Source organism: Ambystoma mexicanum, chromosome 3p, assembly GCF_040938575.1.
Source record: "Ambystoma mexicanum isolate Mex_15411 chromosome 3p, UKY_AmexF1_1, whole genome shotgun sequence".
In the NCBI taxonomy this organism is placed as follows: Eukaryota; Metazoa; Chordata; class Amphibia; order Caudata; family Ambystomatidae; genus Ambystoma; species Ambystoma mexicanum.
Window position 1 is genome coordinate 871897844 of NC_090925.1, and position 16805 is coordinate 871914648.

Consider the following 16805-nt stretch of genomic DNA (forward strand, 5'->3'; position numbering starts at 1 on the left):
CCGGCTGGTAAAACCAGCCATCCTTAGTGGGAGCCGCTAAAGGACCAGGGAGCTAACAACAGGCCCGTTATTAACAGGCCCGTTATTAGCTCCCTCCCCATTCCCATTGAGCCCTATGGGGGCTCGAATGGGAATGGGGATGGGTATTTTGAATGGGGACTTATCGGGTCCTACACGGTTGGAATGACCCGGTAAGTCCCCATTCAAGGAACCCGGACCCAGACACTACTTTGGAGGCAGCCATGGCGCTAATAGCACCATGGCTACCTCCAAACTCGTAATGACCCCTATTGTCTCGAGCTGCTTAGTTAGTGATATCTGCAAGTTCACGTTGTCTTCTTGGAACCATATTTTGAAGTCCCCAAGAATGATCAGGTGATCATGTTTGATGGCCAGGTTCATAGCCTCTTTGATGAAGGTGTCTACGAAGGTAGTGCCGTATGTCAGTGCTCTATAGATGAGCATGAATGTGAGGTTAGTTTGAGGGTCTGATATCAGGTTAAGGACCTAGGGATTCACAGTTCGTGATGTTTAGCGGGTTAGCGGTTTTTATTTTCAGGTGTTCTTTGTAGGCTAATGCAAGTCCTCCTCCTCTTTTTCCTTTTCTATTCACCTGTGTGCATTTGAAGTTGTTGGGTAGGCCGCTCTGTCATGTGACTTTGTGGTTGTCATTTAACCAGGTTTCTGTGATGAATAGGATGTCAATTCCACCGTCATAGAGTAGATCATAGACAAAAGAGGATGAATTGCTAAAGTGGGGTTGAATTATGCTGTGGGGTGGTTGGTGATTGTGTGACCCAGGGCCATGACTGTAGTTCTCATCTAGAGTTGTGAATTTACTACATTTTATCTGTTTTCTTGTTAGCAGTTTCTTACAATTTCTTTTTTACTGTTGTTTGGAAGTAAAGAAGGTTATAATTCATAATACTCCCCTCCATGTCTCTTAATAGAATTTAAAACCCACCAACATTAGTGAGGGGGATTCGCTATAACATCCGTTATTCAGATGTATATAAAGTTGGTTTATGTAAAAATGTTCCCTTCATTAACAACCCATGCACTGTTGTTACAAGCCCCACAGATAATTGGGTTTCCTATGTCCTACAATTTCCAAACACCGAGGGTTCATCAACAGCTTTGGTAAACAATGTTTTCAAATAGAAAAGCGTGATCAAATAACAGTTTGATGCATTAAGCAATTATATCATTGGGAAACTCGTAACACACATTCATGTTGGGTATTTACAAGCTAAAACACTAAGTGGAGAAAAGGGATTATACTTAATTGCCGAATTCCACAATACCAAGCAGAAACTTTCAATGGGGAGGGGTCTCTGAAAATAACAACTTTCTTATGTTAACATACTGTGAGCAGAGATATTTGTGGGTTTCATTACAAGGCCGTTCAAAGATGTGTACCAAGTTACAAATGAATTTTAGTGGCCATCTTGGAATATGTCTAGTGCTGTTAAAGTATATACAAAACAGGGTCAAGGGTTGCTTGAAGCCTCAGGGAGGTGGTGGAAGATGTGTGTAGGTCCTCGTGTTGGTGGGTGAGTCTCCAGATCGTTACAGGAACTAGAAGGGAGGTGGAAAATCCTGGCACTGGGTGGGAGGAGGAAGAAGAGATTTGTGGTTGGAAGCAGGTTATTCCAAAGTCAACACTTAAGGTCAATTCGTATGCAGGGGCCTGCTGATTCCTTCTGGGCCCCATTGGCAAGATGTCCTGGACAGACACTGACATTCCCATCCCTAGAGCCAGCATTGAGTCCTACGGTAACCACCCTCTCATGTTTGTCTGGAAAGTTTCTATTTTTAGTGTTTGGTTGTGGCTAGCAATTTTCATATCTTCAGTCTATTTTTAGTCCTCCCTGGGGAACAATGAACATGATCATGAAGCTCTGAGCTGTTAAACACAAAAGCATTCAGCAATAGTGAAGAGAGAGGAAAAGAAAGTTGAAGGGAGACAGAAGAGTACGAGTGTGGAAACAGGTAGAGATTCAGGAGGGGTACAGGGAGATACGCAGACAACAAGCTCGAGAAACGTCGATGAGAGGAAGGGTACAATAGGAGAGATGAGAGAGAAGCATAGAAGGAGCAGAGAGAACGACATAGGGTGAAGTGGAGTGGAATACAAGGGGTGACATGGAGAGAAAAACATAGAAAGGAGTGAGAACACAGAAAACAGGGAAAAAGAAGTGCCAGGGAGGGGAAGTGAGTGCAAGAGAAAGAGGAGAGGGACAGAGAAGAGAGTGAATGGGTGAAAGAAGAAAAAAGAGAGAAGGATGGACATATCAAGAGGTGTAGAGACAAGAAAAAGAGATAGGGGAAAGTGAAAGAAAAGGAAGAAGGCGAGAAACATAACGTAAAGGTAAGGGAGAATATAAGGGCCAGACAGAAAAAAAAATGAATAACTATAACTAGTGCGCGTGTAATACGAAGTTAGAGGAGAGCATAGAAAAAGTGAATAACTATAACTAGTGGGAGTGTAAAACGGAGTGAGGGAAGAGCATAGAAAGTACACCGGTGGCCCTTGAATTGAATAACGCCTTCAATAATTTATGAACATCGTTGCTGCCAGGCGGCAGACCCATATTATTCAGACGGGCTTTATGTCATACTTTTGGTCTATGGAAAGGTGGCAACCCTATCCAGTGCCCCTTGCAGCCCTCTGGAGTTGGAGCCCTACAAATCTGCCTTTAATTGCCTTCCTCAGAAGTGGTACTGGGTCCACGGAAGAGCCACTTTCCAGTTTCCCTCACCCCCGCTTGCTTCTCACCATCTCCGGACATAAATGACTGCAGATACTCCTGCCACGTGCCAGGTTCTGGGTGCGCCTTTGCCATTTGGTAGAAGTGGAAGTAAGATACTGCCTCATCCTTGGCATTGCGTGCCACATAGATTATCTGGAGGATAGGGGGAAGAGTAGTAGAAAATAAGGTTACAAATAGATGCTGTGAATATTTTCATTGACTCAACAGTACAGAAAAATAACAAATTACAAAAGAGAGCATCTCAAACTCCTATGTTCTCCTGTATCATTGATGATAGCTACTGCAGAGTTGTTATCTTCCTTGCCTTATGCAGTTGTTTGTCTCATGCGGACCCAATACCTGTATCAATCTTTCATACTACCAATAATCTAGTCTGAACATAAATTCCTGTCTTTATCTCTCACCAGGACAAGATATACCACGTAATGCTGCTTGAACAAAGATGAAATCAGCGTAGTCATATTGATGGACTATCCACTCTTACAGTTATCATTGAAAAACCAAACACAAATGCTGTTTGGTGTTGCTGCCTGTTCCCAGTCGAACTGTTCTCAGAAAATGGTATCACGAAATAATTGGTATATTTGGTGCTCTTCCCAAGCAGAAATGACACATTTTGTCAACTTAGAGCCTTCACATGTTTCGCCTGATTTAGGCTCCTCAGGACTTGTATTCTTTTTATACAGTAAGGATTCATTATAATTCTCTATAATCTACCTTTAGTTTGCTTAATTTCTAATTTACATAGAGCTTTGCTATCGTTATATGTTAATCTATAAGAGCCTTTCATATGGTGCTGCCATTCTTTACATGTGTAGAAAACTCAAAACTCTACACAGTGATATTGTTAGTTCTGAAATTATTATTGTGATCTCATTAAATCAATGTGCCAAGTAATAATCATAATGTAAGGTTTTTTTCAATAGGCATGTACATAGGTGTTTTTCAGTAGGCATGTACATATTTTTTAAGTTTCACTGATATTGTTGCCTATATTTGTTTGTAAAATGCTTCAATTTTCTGTGTTTGTATCCTAATTTAGAGAACGGTGGTGTTCTCTGATCTGTCCAGAAAAATCCAAAAGGAGTCAATGGTAGATCAGGATAGACAGTGTATTGTTCCACTGGGGTAGGTGTTATTGTCTCTGACACACTTACCCATGAGCTGCATGTTTCTGTCTTTTCTGTGGTGAGAAGCCGGAGTCTGTTGGTTTTTGTTGACCACAAAATCTTTGATAGGTCACCCCTCACATTTTTCAAAAGAAAGGACTACTAAAAAGAGGGGGCTCCTCATAAAAAATCACAAACCAGGGAGTGTAGCCCTGCCCTTGTAATGCCTCAAAAAAAGGACACTTTAGGTCAGTGCGATGGCCCACAATCAGAACTCAATTCCATAAGCGCTTCTAAATTGCATAATACTTTTTGTCAGGGGGTTCCACAAATCTCTCAAACATTATATATACAACACATCATAATATAATACAAATATTGTATTTTAAAAATACCAATTTTAAAAATGTTCATTAAAAATGTAAATACAAAGACACTGCAAAGTGCACCTGGGCAAAGCCTGAAGAGGATCAAGATAGAATAATAGTGTAGGGGACCGTAAAGGAGACCATAGGTACAGTGGGTGCTCTGAGTTTTAAGCATGTGGAAATAATAAAACCTTGGTCGTGTTCGGCTCTTCCATCTCTGTTTGTCACCAGATAATGCTATGACGCAGTTCAAGAAAGTTACAAAAAACAATTTGCTGGAACATGCCTTAACAATCATTATTGTTAAATTATTAAATGCAAGATTACCCCTTGACTACTTCTCTACTAAAACCTCTGCGGCCTTGAAAACTAAATGGACTAGACGGACCCAAATTTACTCCCCCGTTAAATTTCTAATTCAGTTTGCAAATGTATTTGAACTTATTGTATGTGTGGGCTCCAACAGACTGAGACTGTAATACATTTTATGTTTTGGTGCCCTCACTATGGATCCTCGCAGGGATATGAATTCTGCTGGGTTTCTGATAACGAGTTGGTGTGTTTTGCTGTCAGTCAAGATCCTCAGAGAGCATGGCAATACAGACGAAAAGCACGGCACAATATCCAGCCAACTAACCGTCTGTACTAACTTTTACCTGTATGTAATATTTTTATAGTCTTGCATTTATAGCCATCGATCAACAGCATTTTTATACAGAATCCAAGAATTCTGAAATTGTATTTGTACTTATTGCATGATAAATGCATTGTTAAATGTGCATTTTTATTGTAAATAAACATTGTACTAATAGGGTTATAGAACGGGTTATTTTGGATTATAAAAACTGTGGTATGCTAAGAGTTATTATTATAGTTATGCAATGTAATGGGCATTTGTATAGCGCCTTTCACCATTGGTATGGTCTCAACGCGCTTTCATGTGTACTCTAAATACTGTTAATCCGATTGTAAGCATTGTTAGTTTGGGATTATACAATTACTGTGCCCTTTGTAGTGCAACCCCCTCAAAATGTCAACTCTTGTTTATTTCGACCCCCTTTCCACCCCTTGTGTGATGCTGGAAATGCATCGGAGGGACAGGGCCTCCGTATCCTTGTCCTTTACTGCTTTTTATTGTATGTTCTGTCGTGTTTTCCGCGCAGGAGTCCATGTGGGACTCCTGGCGGTGCAGCTCTCTCTCTTTTGGTTTGGTGAACGGACCTGTGGGGTACCCTTATGGCACCCATGGGTGGGGGTGCAACCCTGTGCCCCCAGTGTATGTTGTTGGGCACCTGTGGGTGGCCCGCAGAGCAGGGTATGGGCTGGTGGAAGCTCCATGCTGAATTTGACAGGTGCGCTGAGTATCCTCCATTTTGGGATACCCCGGCCCTGCCATTAGGACCAGTTGATTCCAGATGGAAAACAAAATGGCCCCTGCAGCCTCTTGCTTTCTATTACCCATTACCTTGTTTTCCCAAAGTCCTGGGAAGCCCTGACTCTGTCCCTTCCCCCTGGGACTGACTGGCTGTTGGATGGAAGTGCCATATACGGTGTTGTTGTGAAGGCCCGGCCAGACTAGCTGGAGCCCTCCCGGTGATGTATGTTGTAGGTACCTCCTGTGGGTGGGACCTGGGTGAGTAGAGTGTGTGATGAATATGCATTCTGTGTTGTGGATGTCTAGTATCTGGTGGTTGACACAATGACTGAGACAGCCCTGCCCGAAACCGATATGAATGCAGCTTGGAGTGTTGAATGGCTCGGTACTTGTCCCAATACACATAACTTGTTGTGAGTGTCTGGAGAGAAGTGAATGGCCTGAATACCTCGTGTGCCTGATTGGCTGCCTGCCTGCATGAATGCCCTTAGTCGTGATTGGATGCCTGAGTGTGACCCAGCGGAATGAATGGGAGATCAACAGTATATCTGGGGACCTCTCGCTGCTAGGAATCGTGTTCAGAAGCTGAAGTCCACTACGACGAGTAACTGGAGTAACTGAAGCTTGACCTTGAAGCCCTGCTGGACGAGAAGAATTGCTGTTGCTCTCCTTCAGAATCTGAAAGCTGATGTGTCTCCAAGGACTGACCCAGAGAGGACCTGGTAAGGCACCCTCTTTCCGAGCTACGAGGGACCATAGTGCACAAGTGATCTTTGCCAAAGCTCCCTGGTAGACAGACCTTCGACAGGCTGCCGACCCGAGACGGGGACTGCCACGGAATCTCAAAGGGAAGCACTCGGACTGTTGTCCGCCACTGTCGACGACTGCCGTCGCAGACCGGAGCCGCCGTGCTCCCGTTTGCCTAAGAACTTCATTTGATCATCGGACGCTCTGGTCTGCATCATCGCCCGCTTTACCCCGCTGGAGAAGGCCCGTCCGTCGACGCGCCAAGGAGCATCCGCCGGTGGGTTTCCCGCCATCTAAGGACCACAGAGACGCCGACGACTCGACGCCCTTGCTGGGCCACAGTTCTTCATCATCTCTTTGCAGTCCCGAACTATCGTCACCGAGGTGCCCCGCACGCCTCTTTCTTGCAGGACGCCAACGCTCTGTCGTGGACAAGCACCGCTAGGAACGAAGCTGCCACTTCCCTGCCGTAGTTCCACCTGTTCACTGTCGGATGTTCGACGACCCGTGACTCCTGCTTTAAAGGGAGGGCACTCAAGAAGGGCCGTTGATTCCCCGACACCGAACGCCGAGTTCCTCGACTCCTCTCGACGATCCGTGGCTCCTGCTTTAAAGGGAGTCACTCAAGAAGGATCGGTCGACGTATCTTCGGAGAACTCTACTCCACCAGGTACATTGGGGGGGTAAAACCTTAGTAAGAGGAAATAAGACTATTGAACATTACATGGACTGGGCTCGTGCTATATATCTTTATTTACAGGTTGCCCAGGTGGGGGGATCTCCACACAGAACTGTGCCTATTGGTAGGGGTCAGCATTCTGCCTATTGTTTCAACCATCTTACGTTCCTGCCTATCTCTATTGCCGGTTTCCTCGTTATTGGTCTGTGTGACATTTTAACCGTACAGTTGATGCACTTTAATGAGATTTGATAACATTGGTGGTACCACTTTAGAATTGTATATATTTATCATTATTGACTTCCGAGTACAAAGTGCGTTGTTGTGATCCTGTACATACCTTTGAATATTAATTATATAAAGACTGTGTTTTCAGTAATACAGTGTGTGGACATACCTTTGTGGGGGTTCGCGAACTACACTGTACTTAAGAACCAGCCTGCATCACCTCCTGAGAAGCTAGGCCTTGATTGCTCGACTACGTTACCAATAATAGAGAATCTTGGCTGGGGTCCTCTGTGCCTCTCCTCTACCATATAGAGAGCGGAAGTACAGACACCCCCTACCAGTCTTTACACCATGTATATGTGGGGGGATGGATACAGTATAGAATGAATATATGGGAGGCTGCGGGGGTCTCCCCCCACATATATATGGACTGAAAGGGGGTCGAAATAAACAAGAGTCGAACCTGTCATCTCTCCCACTTCCGCCCTGACCATTGCCACCATCTACAGGCCACCTGGCTCTACCACCCTGTTCCTCTCTGAATGGGCTTATTTTTTCTCTTCTCTCCTCTCATCCACCTCTAAACTCCTTTTCCTGAGTGACTTCAAAATCCACCTTGACTCCTCAATCACGGCATCAACACTCTTCCGTGACCTCTGCATCTCACTCTCCCTCTCCATTCTCCCCTCTGGTCCTACCCACTCAGCTGGGCAGACTCACCTACACTGATCTCTTGCATCTCTTGCTCTCCTCCCCACTCACCATCCCACCCATCTGGTCAGACCATTCTCTCCTCTCCTCTCCTCGGGCCCTCTCTGTCGTTTGACTGCACCTCTCCCAGCCCTGCCAACCTTGTTCACGAATATCCGTCCGATGAAACGAGTGTCAGCTGATGCCTTCACATCTACCTTCATCCCCCACCGCCCCACTGCAGACTCTACCTCTGTCTCCACAACCTCCATCTTGCCATCAAAAACACTCTTGACATTCTTGCCCTAGTCATGAGAATCCGCCTGAAACAAGCCTCCAAGGGTAACACCTGGTACGACTCTGAACTTGCAGCCTTGAAATGCAAGTGTAGAGCTGCAGAACGGAAATGGCAGATCTCAGGCTCACCCTCTGACAAACTGGCCTGTTGCCTGCTCCAAATGCAATACCGACTCTGCATTCATTCCAAAAAAAGGGCACACATCCAGGTTTGCATCTCTGGTGCATCCAACAATACCGCTGAGCTCTTTAAAATCTGAAAGGGACTAGCCACCTTTCCGCAGTCTCCACCTCACCTCTTCCCTCCCAGGCCTTCAGCAACGCATTGGCCACACACTTCACTGAAAAAACTCAGGACATCCTGATCACCCTCACTTCTCTGTCCCCCTCCCCTTACCCTACCACCCTGCCACCTGTGGCAACCCATCCCCCCTCCGCCTTTCTTTCCTCCTTCTCTCCTATCACATCTGACGAGGTCACTAGAGTCATCCGCTCTATGAAGGTCTCTTCCAAACAGTTCTCCCCCTGTTCTTCCAGAACTATTAAAGGCAATATTGGCTCTCTTGCCCCTGCACTTGTTGATTTCTGAAATCACTCTTGCTACTGGGTCCTTCCCCTCTTCCATCAAACACTCTCTTGTTCATCTCCTCATGAAAAAAACTTCTGCAGACCTGTCCTGTCCGGCTAACTACTGCCCCATCTCTATCACCCCCTTCCTTGGGAAACTCTTGGAGAATCTGGTCTTCCCCCATCTGACCCAGCACACTGAGCTTGTTGGTTGCCTACATGACCACCAATCTGGATTCTGAGCATCCGGATGCCCAGACACTTCTCTTCTGAACACCCGTGAAGACCTGCTTGCATCTCTTGATTCTAACTCTCCTGCCGTTCTCATTCTACTTGATCTCTGCTCTGCATTTGACATGGTCAATCACTCGATCATCATAAAATGGCTCCACAATAACCTAGGTATCTCATAGCGGGCACTGGACTGGCTGACCTCCTTCCTCAATGGCCGTCCCTCCCAGGTTATCCTGGGCTCTTTCTCCTCTACCACCTCTATCTCCACCTGTGGGATCCCCCAGGGCTCCAACCTTTCTCCCTGGCTCTTTAACATCTATCTTGCCTCACTTCCACACCTAACTTCCACCTACTCCCCTTACTTCCAGTAATATGCAGATGACACACAACTCGTCTTCAAAGTTCGCGCTGAACCTCTCCTTACCTCCTCCATCATTCCTGACTGCCATTCTGCCATTCAGTCCTTGTGTGCCACCAATGATCTCTGCCTCAATGCCAGCAAGACTGAGATCTTTCCAATTGGGACCCCTGCTCCCTCTTTCTTCCCCTCACTCTGGCCACCCTCTATGGGTTCTCCCCCTTCTCCTTCATCTGAAGCCAAAAACCATAGAGTCATCTTCGACTCCTCTCTTTCCTTCAACCCTCACATTCAGGGCCTTGCCAAGAAAACCCACCTTCAACTTCACCTCTTCAAAGGAATCCTTCCTTTTCTCCCATTGCTACGCTCACCTGGCTCCCACAGGGGCTTCGGTCGGACCCGGACAGCTGCGGTCTCCACCCACGTGATGCGTAGTGCAGCGATGACTGACTGGATCTGCCCTCCTAATCTTGTCTGCTTAACCCGTAGAAATATTCTCTTGCAAGTGGAGAGATGGATTTAGCCACTTGTGGATTCAAGTGATGGCACCCCCACAGTCCTCCCCAACTAATCACCTCCGAAATGCCCTCACAGCAATCTCACCTGATATTCTTGAAAGATGAGCTCTCCATCCTGCGTGGATTTGCAGGGGCGCGTCGATTCCAGTTACTTCACTGGTTTGAAGGCTTGGGAGAGTTCCGGAGAGTATTGACTCTGAGGTTCCTGGTGAGGACCAGCAAGTATTAAGTTCATAGAGTTCAATATGTCCGATGTTCACTCTTGTTCCCCCCTTCCTTTCTTGTCTTGCAGCTGGCTCGTGAAAAGATGCTCTTGTGGCAGCTGGTGGCGCTCAGGTAAGAGTCTGGATGACCCAGCGCTGTCCGATAAATGTTGCACGAGGAAAACGTGTTGTTTTGTCTCTCTTTACGGATGCGGCCCGTGAAAATATGGAGATTTTCAAAAGGATGCCTCCGGTGGTAACTCAGGTAAGTCTATAGTGGTAAGAATTATATTTGTTGGTTCCCTCGGCTCACCTTGTGGTTTTCTTTTGTCTCCTAGGTGCCGAAGTTCGGTGAAGAAATGATGGAGGCAGCGCCGACCCGAAGGATGCTGTGAAGACTGGTGAGTATGGCGCGGCACTGCAGCTGGAGGTGCGGCGCGTGCAGAATTGATGTTCTTTACAGGTCCGGAGACAAGATGGATCCAGAACCAGGCGTGGAATAGAAATAAATTCATTTTCTAACCTTGTCCCTTTCTTTCCTCTTTGTTTTAGGTGCTCCGGATTCGAGGCAGGCGTGGCAGAAGACTGGATGCAGGCTGCAGGCACGGTGAGTGTTACGCTGCTGGATGCAGAATAACGCGAAGCGTGTGTTGCTGTTCGGGCGTGGTTTAAATAGCCTCAAAAGTAGTCCCAGGTAAGAAGTCCCTAGAACCACACCCGAGTAAAAAATAGTCCCTGTAGAAAAATAGTCCCTTTCAGGCTTCATGTTGATTGGAGTCATTTGCAGCATGGTCTGCCTGAGGTAAGTAATGACTATGAGCCTGGCACCTTAGGAGGCAGGACTGATTCCTACTATGAGCCTGGTGCCTAAGGCACCAGGACTGAACCCAGATAGCCCCTAGCCGGGGCTGCTGAGGTTTTACTAAATGTCTAGATGCCTGCTCCGGGGGCTGATGGGCTTGGTCCGGATGCCTGGGGGTAGGCATCATGACAGCACTCCCCCCCAAGGCCCCGCCTAAAGTTGTTCTTCCCCTGGGCCCTGGTTTGTCTGGGAAGTTCCGATGGAATCTTTTCACCAACCGAGGTGCATGGACGTGGTCACTAGGTTCCCATGACCTTTCTTGTGGTCCGTAGCCCTTCCAATCGATTAAATAAAAAAGTTTTGATTTAACCATCTTGGAGTCCAGGATATTTTTTACCTCGAATTCGGGTGGTTTGGTTAATCTTGTTCCTGGTTGAACTGGTTTTAAAAGTGAAACATGAAAGACAGGATGAATGCGCATATTAGAGGGTAATACCAGGTTGATAATGGCCTTAATAGTGTAAGGTCCCAAATATCTAGGGTTAAAAGTCTGAGTTCCCTTCAGAGGTATGTGTTTTGTAGCCAGCCAAACTTGATCCCCCAATCTGGTATTGTGGAGTTTCACTTCTATGTTGATCAGCATTTTTCTTATATTTCTCTTTTGCTTGTTTCAAATGTTCTGTTGCCTCTTTAAAGGCTTGTGTAATAGTAGAATGCAAATGACTAACTGCAGGCATTTCTAAATGCTGAGACGAATCTAGTTCTGAGGTTCGAGGGTGATGTCCATGTATGGTATAAAAGGGGCTTTGTACGGTTCCTGAATGTACAGAGTTATTGTATGCATACTCGGAAATCCATAAAATATCTTTCCAATTACTTTCGGTCTGGTGTAGCATGCAACGTAGGTACTGTTCAAGGGTCTGGTTGGTCCTATCCGTCTGACCATCGGTCTGGGGATGGTGACTGGTTGATAACCTCACGTCGATTTGCGCCACTTGACAACATTTCTTCCAAAAATGTGAAATGAATTGACTACCTCGGTCAGAGACAAATACGGAAGGAAATTCGTGTATTCGAACAATGTTTTCAAGGAACTCCTTGGCCAGAATTGAAGCAGAAGGTAATCCCTTTAGAGGAATGAAGTGGGCCATCTTGGAAAAAATATCCACAATAACTAGAATGGTGTTAAATCCATTACATGGAGGTAGATCTGTAATAAAGTCTAACGATAAGGTGTGCCATTGTTAGGCAGAAACCGGTGCAGTTCCCTTAGGGACCACTGCAAAAGATTTAAGACTACAGCTGTTGGCAGTAAACCCACTTGGTAGCAGTCTGCACCACCCAGATTTACCTGGTAGCTGTGGCTGAGCAGTCAGACTTCCCTCAAGAATAGTTAGGCATTATGCAAAGTATACACAATAGGTACCCAGATACAATAATACAAGCAAACACTGACCAGAGCTTTGGTATCAAAGTATATAATTATTTATTTAAAAACACACAGTTGAAACACTCCAGCACTCTTAGTGTAAAATATTCTAAACACAGTTACTATTATGATATATACACCCCTTTTTCCCTATTAGATAAATAACAGTAAAACACCACTTATTTTCATTCAGAGGTGAGCGCTTAACTAGATTGTACTCTAATAGGTTTGTGAGAAAGGGGGGGAAAAAGACAAAATATGAAGAGGTACAATACTCTATGATACAGGAACACTGTTAGCAAGGCAGAGAGCAGAAAGTCACTGGTGAGCCAAAGTCCAAAGGCTGGGCCCACTCTTAGAGGGAGCAGAGCACAAATGCGCCCATGATCACACAGTTACACTAGGCTTAGAAAGTCTTGCAGAGGGTTCAAGAAGAGTTTAGAGAGGCTTAGAAAAGTTTAGCCAAGGTGTCCCAGGCTAACCCAGTTTCGAAAGCCGGGGGCTAAATCTACCCTGTACAGTCGGTAGCAAGGGAAGCCAGGCGGGACACGGTACCTTAAGTGGGAAGGATCCTCCAGCGGTGGAAGTTGTTCCTGGTAGTGGGTGCAAGTTGCGTCGTCGTCCAGGGGAAGAGAAGATCTCAACTTGGAGGAAAGATGAAGGTCGTTGCACTACCAGGGAAGAAACCAGCCGCGGAGTTTTCCGGGTAAAGGTGGTACTTTGGTTTCGCGGTCGTGGTAAAATGTGGTATCCCGGTTGCCGGGGTGCTTGGCACGGGCAAGGCGGCCACGAGGTACGTCGGGAAAGTGAAAAGACAGTGAAACTGGTTATCCCCACCAGTCAAAGGAAGAAGACTCTCCGGCGGGAGATCTCGTCTGTCGTTGGGAAAGTGGTGAGACGGTCCAGCAGGGCTCCACCGGTGGTGGTGTCGTGGCAGATCGGCTCAGCTTCTCCCTCGTCGGATTCTTAGGTCCTGTGGCGACTTCTGAAGTTCCAGTCCCCAAAGCCCTGCTTTTATGCAGCAAACCCCCATTCACTCAGCCTAGCTGTCACTCAAACATGCTAAGTGGTGAGCTGGCCGGCTCACCACTTGGGCCAATCAGGATGGAGTGCGACTTGAGTTGCCTAGGCAACTCAGTAAAGGGTGCCTAAATTCCCCTCCACCCCTCCTAAGTACCCCAGATAGAGTGGCACCACTTTGGAGGGCTTCTGTGGAGAAGCCCGCCAAAAAGTGGAACAAAGGGCTCGACTTGGGTTGGAGTCACAGAAGAGAACACAAACGCCATTTTAGAATCAAGTTTCGGCAAAAAATACCAACCGGAGAATTAATATTAATTAAATAAACCGGCGGTATGTTCGAGGCTACCGTAAATAATTAAATAGAGATAGTAGCCTAAAATAATGGGAAATCCCAAAGGAAAATTTTCGCGGTTGAATATAAAAAGTAGTATCCACTGCCACCAGCCAAAACTTGATCAGGGGGGACGGAGATATGCCCCCTCGACTAACATACCCCGGGGCAATTGAATTGCCCCAGCCAGTACATCCACAATATGATGGTTTGTACTGGTTCTGTTCAGAATTTAAGACTAGTAAAGTCAATGGTGACTTTACATGCCCTGGGAGGCAGTAGTCAGTCCCAGGGTATGGAGTCTATACTGGGGGGTCACTATGACACCCCTGTGTCACTGCACTGAGGGTGCTGCGTAACACATATCACAAAAATACATGAAGCCCTATGGAGTAAAAGACCCCATAGCCCTTTAGAAACATCTAGATTCAAAGAAACACACTCAGATCATGCCCAAGAGTGAGGGTAAAAGAGTCTCACTCTTAGCAGGAGAAAAAAATAAACCCCAAAAATCCAGCAAAGCTGCTGGGGGACTCACTAGGTCAGGAAATTCAGCCTAAACAGAGAATTCTCCCTAACAGCCATGGTGTAGGTGGAAAATCCAAAGGTTGTAAGAGGCCAGCTGGTTTTTTCTTCTGACTTTTGTTTTGGGCGCAAATGCCACAAGATATTACAAATGACTTTACGTCTTTTCGCCAGGTAGGCCACCAAAATTGTCTCTTAATTTTAACTTTAGTTTTTGCGATACCTGGGTGTCCTTCCATCAGGGTGTCATGATAATTGGAGATGACTAGTTCTTGTAGTTCTTTGTGTGGTAGAAATTGTCGCCCTTGATAATAAGGTAGGTCATGGATGACTGAGTAGTCCGGGCTTTTCTTCACCCAGTCCTGCAGGGCTGTTGGATCGAAGAGTTGTTGGATCTTTACTTGAATATCCTCTTGTGTCTGTAGAGTGGTTATGCCAAGAATTCTTTGTTCTGAAATTATAGGCACCGGTTCCCGGTTCGCATATGCTTCTCCCATCCCTATTCGGGATAAGGCATCTGCCTTGCCATTTTTACAACCTTGTCGATAAGTGATCACGAAATCGAACTCTGCAAAGAACAATGCCCATCGAAGTTGACGCGACGATTGGGCCTTGGCTGTTTTTAAATACTGCAAGTTCCGGTGATCGGTGATTACCGTAATGGTATGCCTGGCACCGAGAAGATAATGCCGCCAAACCCTGAAGGCAGATTTGATGGCTAATAATTCTTTATCGGTAACCGCATAGTTTAACTCGGGTGCAGAGAACTTTCTTGACCAACATGCTACTGGGTGAAGTTGACCGGTTTCGGGATCCTTCTGGGACAGGACAGCTCCCATGGCTAAACTGGATGCATCAGTTTCAACTATGTATGGAAGTTAGGGGCGTGGATGCTTTAAGACAGGTGCAGATGTGAATTTCGCTTTCAGCTCTTGGAAGGCCTTTTCAGCTTGTTCGGTCCACAAGAAGCGTTTGTTTTTTCGCAAAAGTGCTGTGATAGGGTGTACAACATGTGAGAAATCCGGAATGAATCTGCGGTAGAAATTAGCAAATCCGAGCATTCTTTGTACCCCTTTAACTGAACTGGGTGATGGTCACTTGAAGATTGCATCCACCTTTCGAGAGTCCATTCGGACTCCTTTTGGAGTCAGGATAAATCCAAGGAATTCAACTTCCGTAGCATGAAAAACGCATTTTTCCAATTTTGCATATAACTTGTGCTGGCGTAGTTTCTCAAGGACTGCACGAACGTGCATCACATGGTCTGATTCTGAAGAGGAGTACACTAGAATATCGTCTATGTATACAACAACACAGACGTCAATGAGTTCACGAAGGACATCCTTCATAAAATACTGGAAGGCTGCTGGTGCATTGCACAACCCGAAGGGCATCACCTGGTATTCGAATAACCCGTACTTAGTGCGAAAAGCAGTCTTCCATTCGTCGCCTTTCTCCACACGTACCAGATGATATGCCTGTCGGAGATCTAATTTAGTGTAGATGCAAGCGTCCTTTACTTTGTCTAGTAATTTGGGGATCAGAGGCAATGGGTATCGGTTCTTAACCGTGATCTGATTTAATGCGCAGTAGCCTATGCACGTTCTGAGGTCACCTTCCTTTTTAGGCACGAAAAACAAAGCTGAAGATGTAGGGGACTTGGATGGACGAATGAAGCCATTAGCAAGGTATTGGTCCAAGTATTGTCGTAGGTGAAGGTTTTCGGGTTCCGTAAGGGCGTAGATCCTACTACATGGAGGTTATGCACCGGGTATGAGATCGATTTGACAATCGTATCATCTGTGAGGTGGTAGGGTGTTTGCCTGTTCCTTTTGGAAAACATCCTGGAATTCTTGATATTCCTGAGGTAACTGCACGACTGGAGTAGCGACTGTGGCCAGGCCTTGGTTCAAGGTTTTTTTTGGATAACAAGTATGTGCACAATCCGGGAAGGTTATTCTCTTCTATCGCCAATCAATACAAGGATTATGTGTTTCCAACCAAGGTATCCCCAGTATTATTTGGAACTACGGGGCTTTGATTAAATCAAACACAATAGTCTGTTGATGCCCATCCTGACCCAATAGTGTCACCTCTGCGGTGGAATGAGTTACAGGCCCAGAGGCAATTTCAGTTCCATCGACTGTGGTGATGACATCCGAAGTGGTCTTTTTGCAGAGAGATAGATTCATCCTAGAAGCCAACTCGTGGTCCACATAGTTTCCTATGGCCCCGCTATCAATGTATGCTCTCACTGCGTGCATACGTGATGGCTGCCTTGGATCTATAAGGACCATTGGTATGATGAAGTGCGAGGTCTGAGTATCCTTCTTCAAGCTCGGTAAGCGGACCTCTATGCTTGTTGGGCGAGGTCGTTTCACGAATCAGGCTCTGTTTGATTTTTATCAGCAACTCTGACTACTTTTTTAGATGTTTTTATAGGGCAATCCCGTAGAAAATGTCCTGAGGCCCCACAGTACAGACACAATTGCATCTGCCGTCTTCTTTCTCTTTCCTTTTGAGTTAAGGGTCCCTTGACCCCCCCGATCTG

The 16805-nt window shown here is 45.9% G+C and overlaps 1 protein-coding gene across 2 annotated transcripts in view; it reads right to left on the reverse strand.

The window, feature by feature from the left end:
• The window catches only part of LOC138581034 (sulfotransferase 1 family member D1-like), a 297474-nt gene that overhangs the window by 95074 nt on the left and 185595 nt on the right, over nt 1–16805 (reverse strand). For both annotated transcript variants that reach the window (XR_011304411.1, XM_069652058.1), the window contains exon 5: nt 2780–2906. Coding sequence is in view for 1 of the 2 variants with exons in the window: in XM_069652058.1 (XP_069508159.1) it covers nt 2780–2906 (127 nt within the window). In the remaining variant the exon portion in view is untranslated. The remainder of the gene's footprint in view (nt 1–2779; nt 2907–16805) is intronic.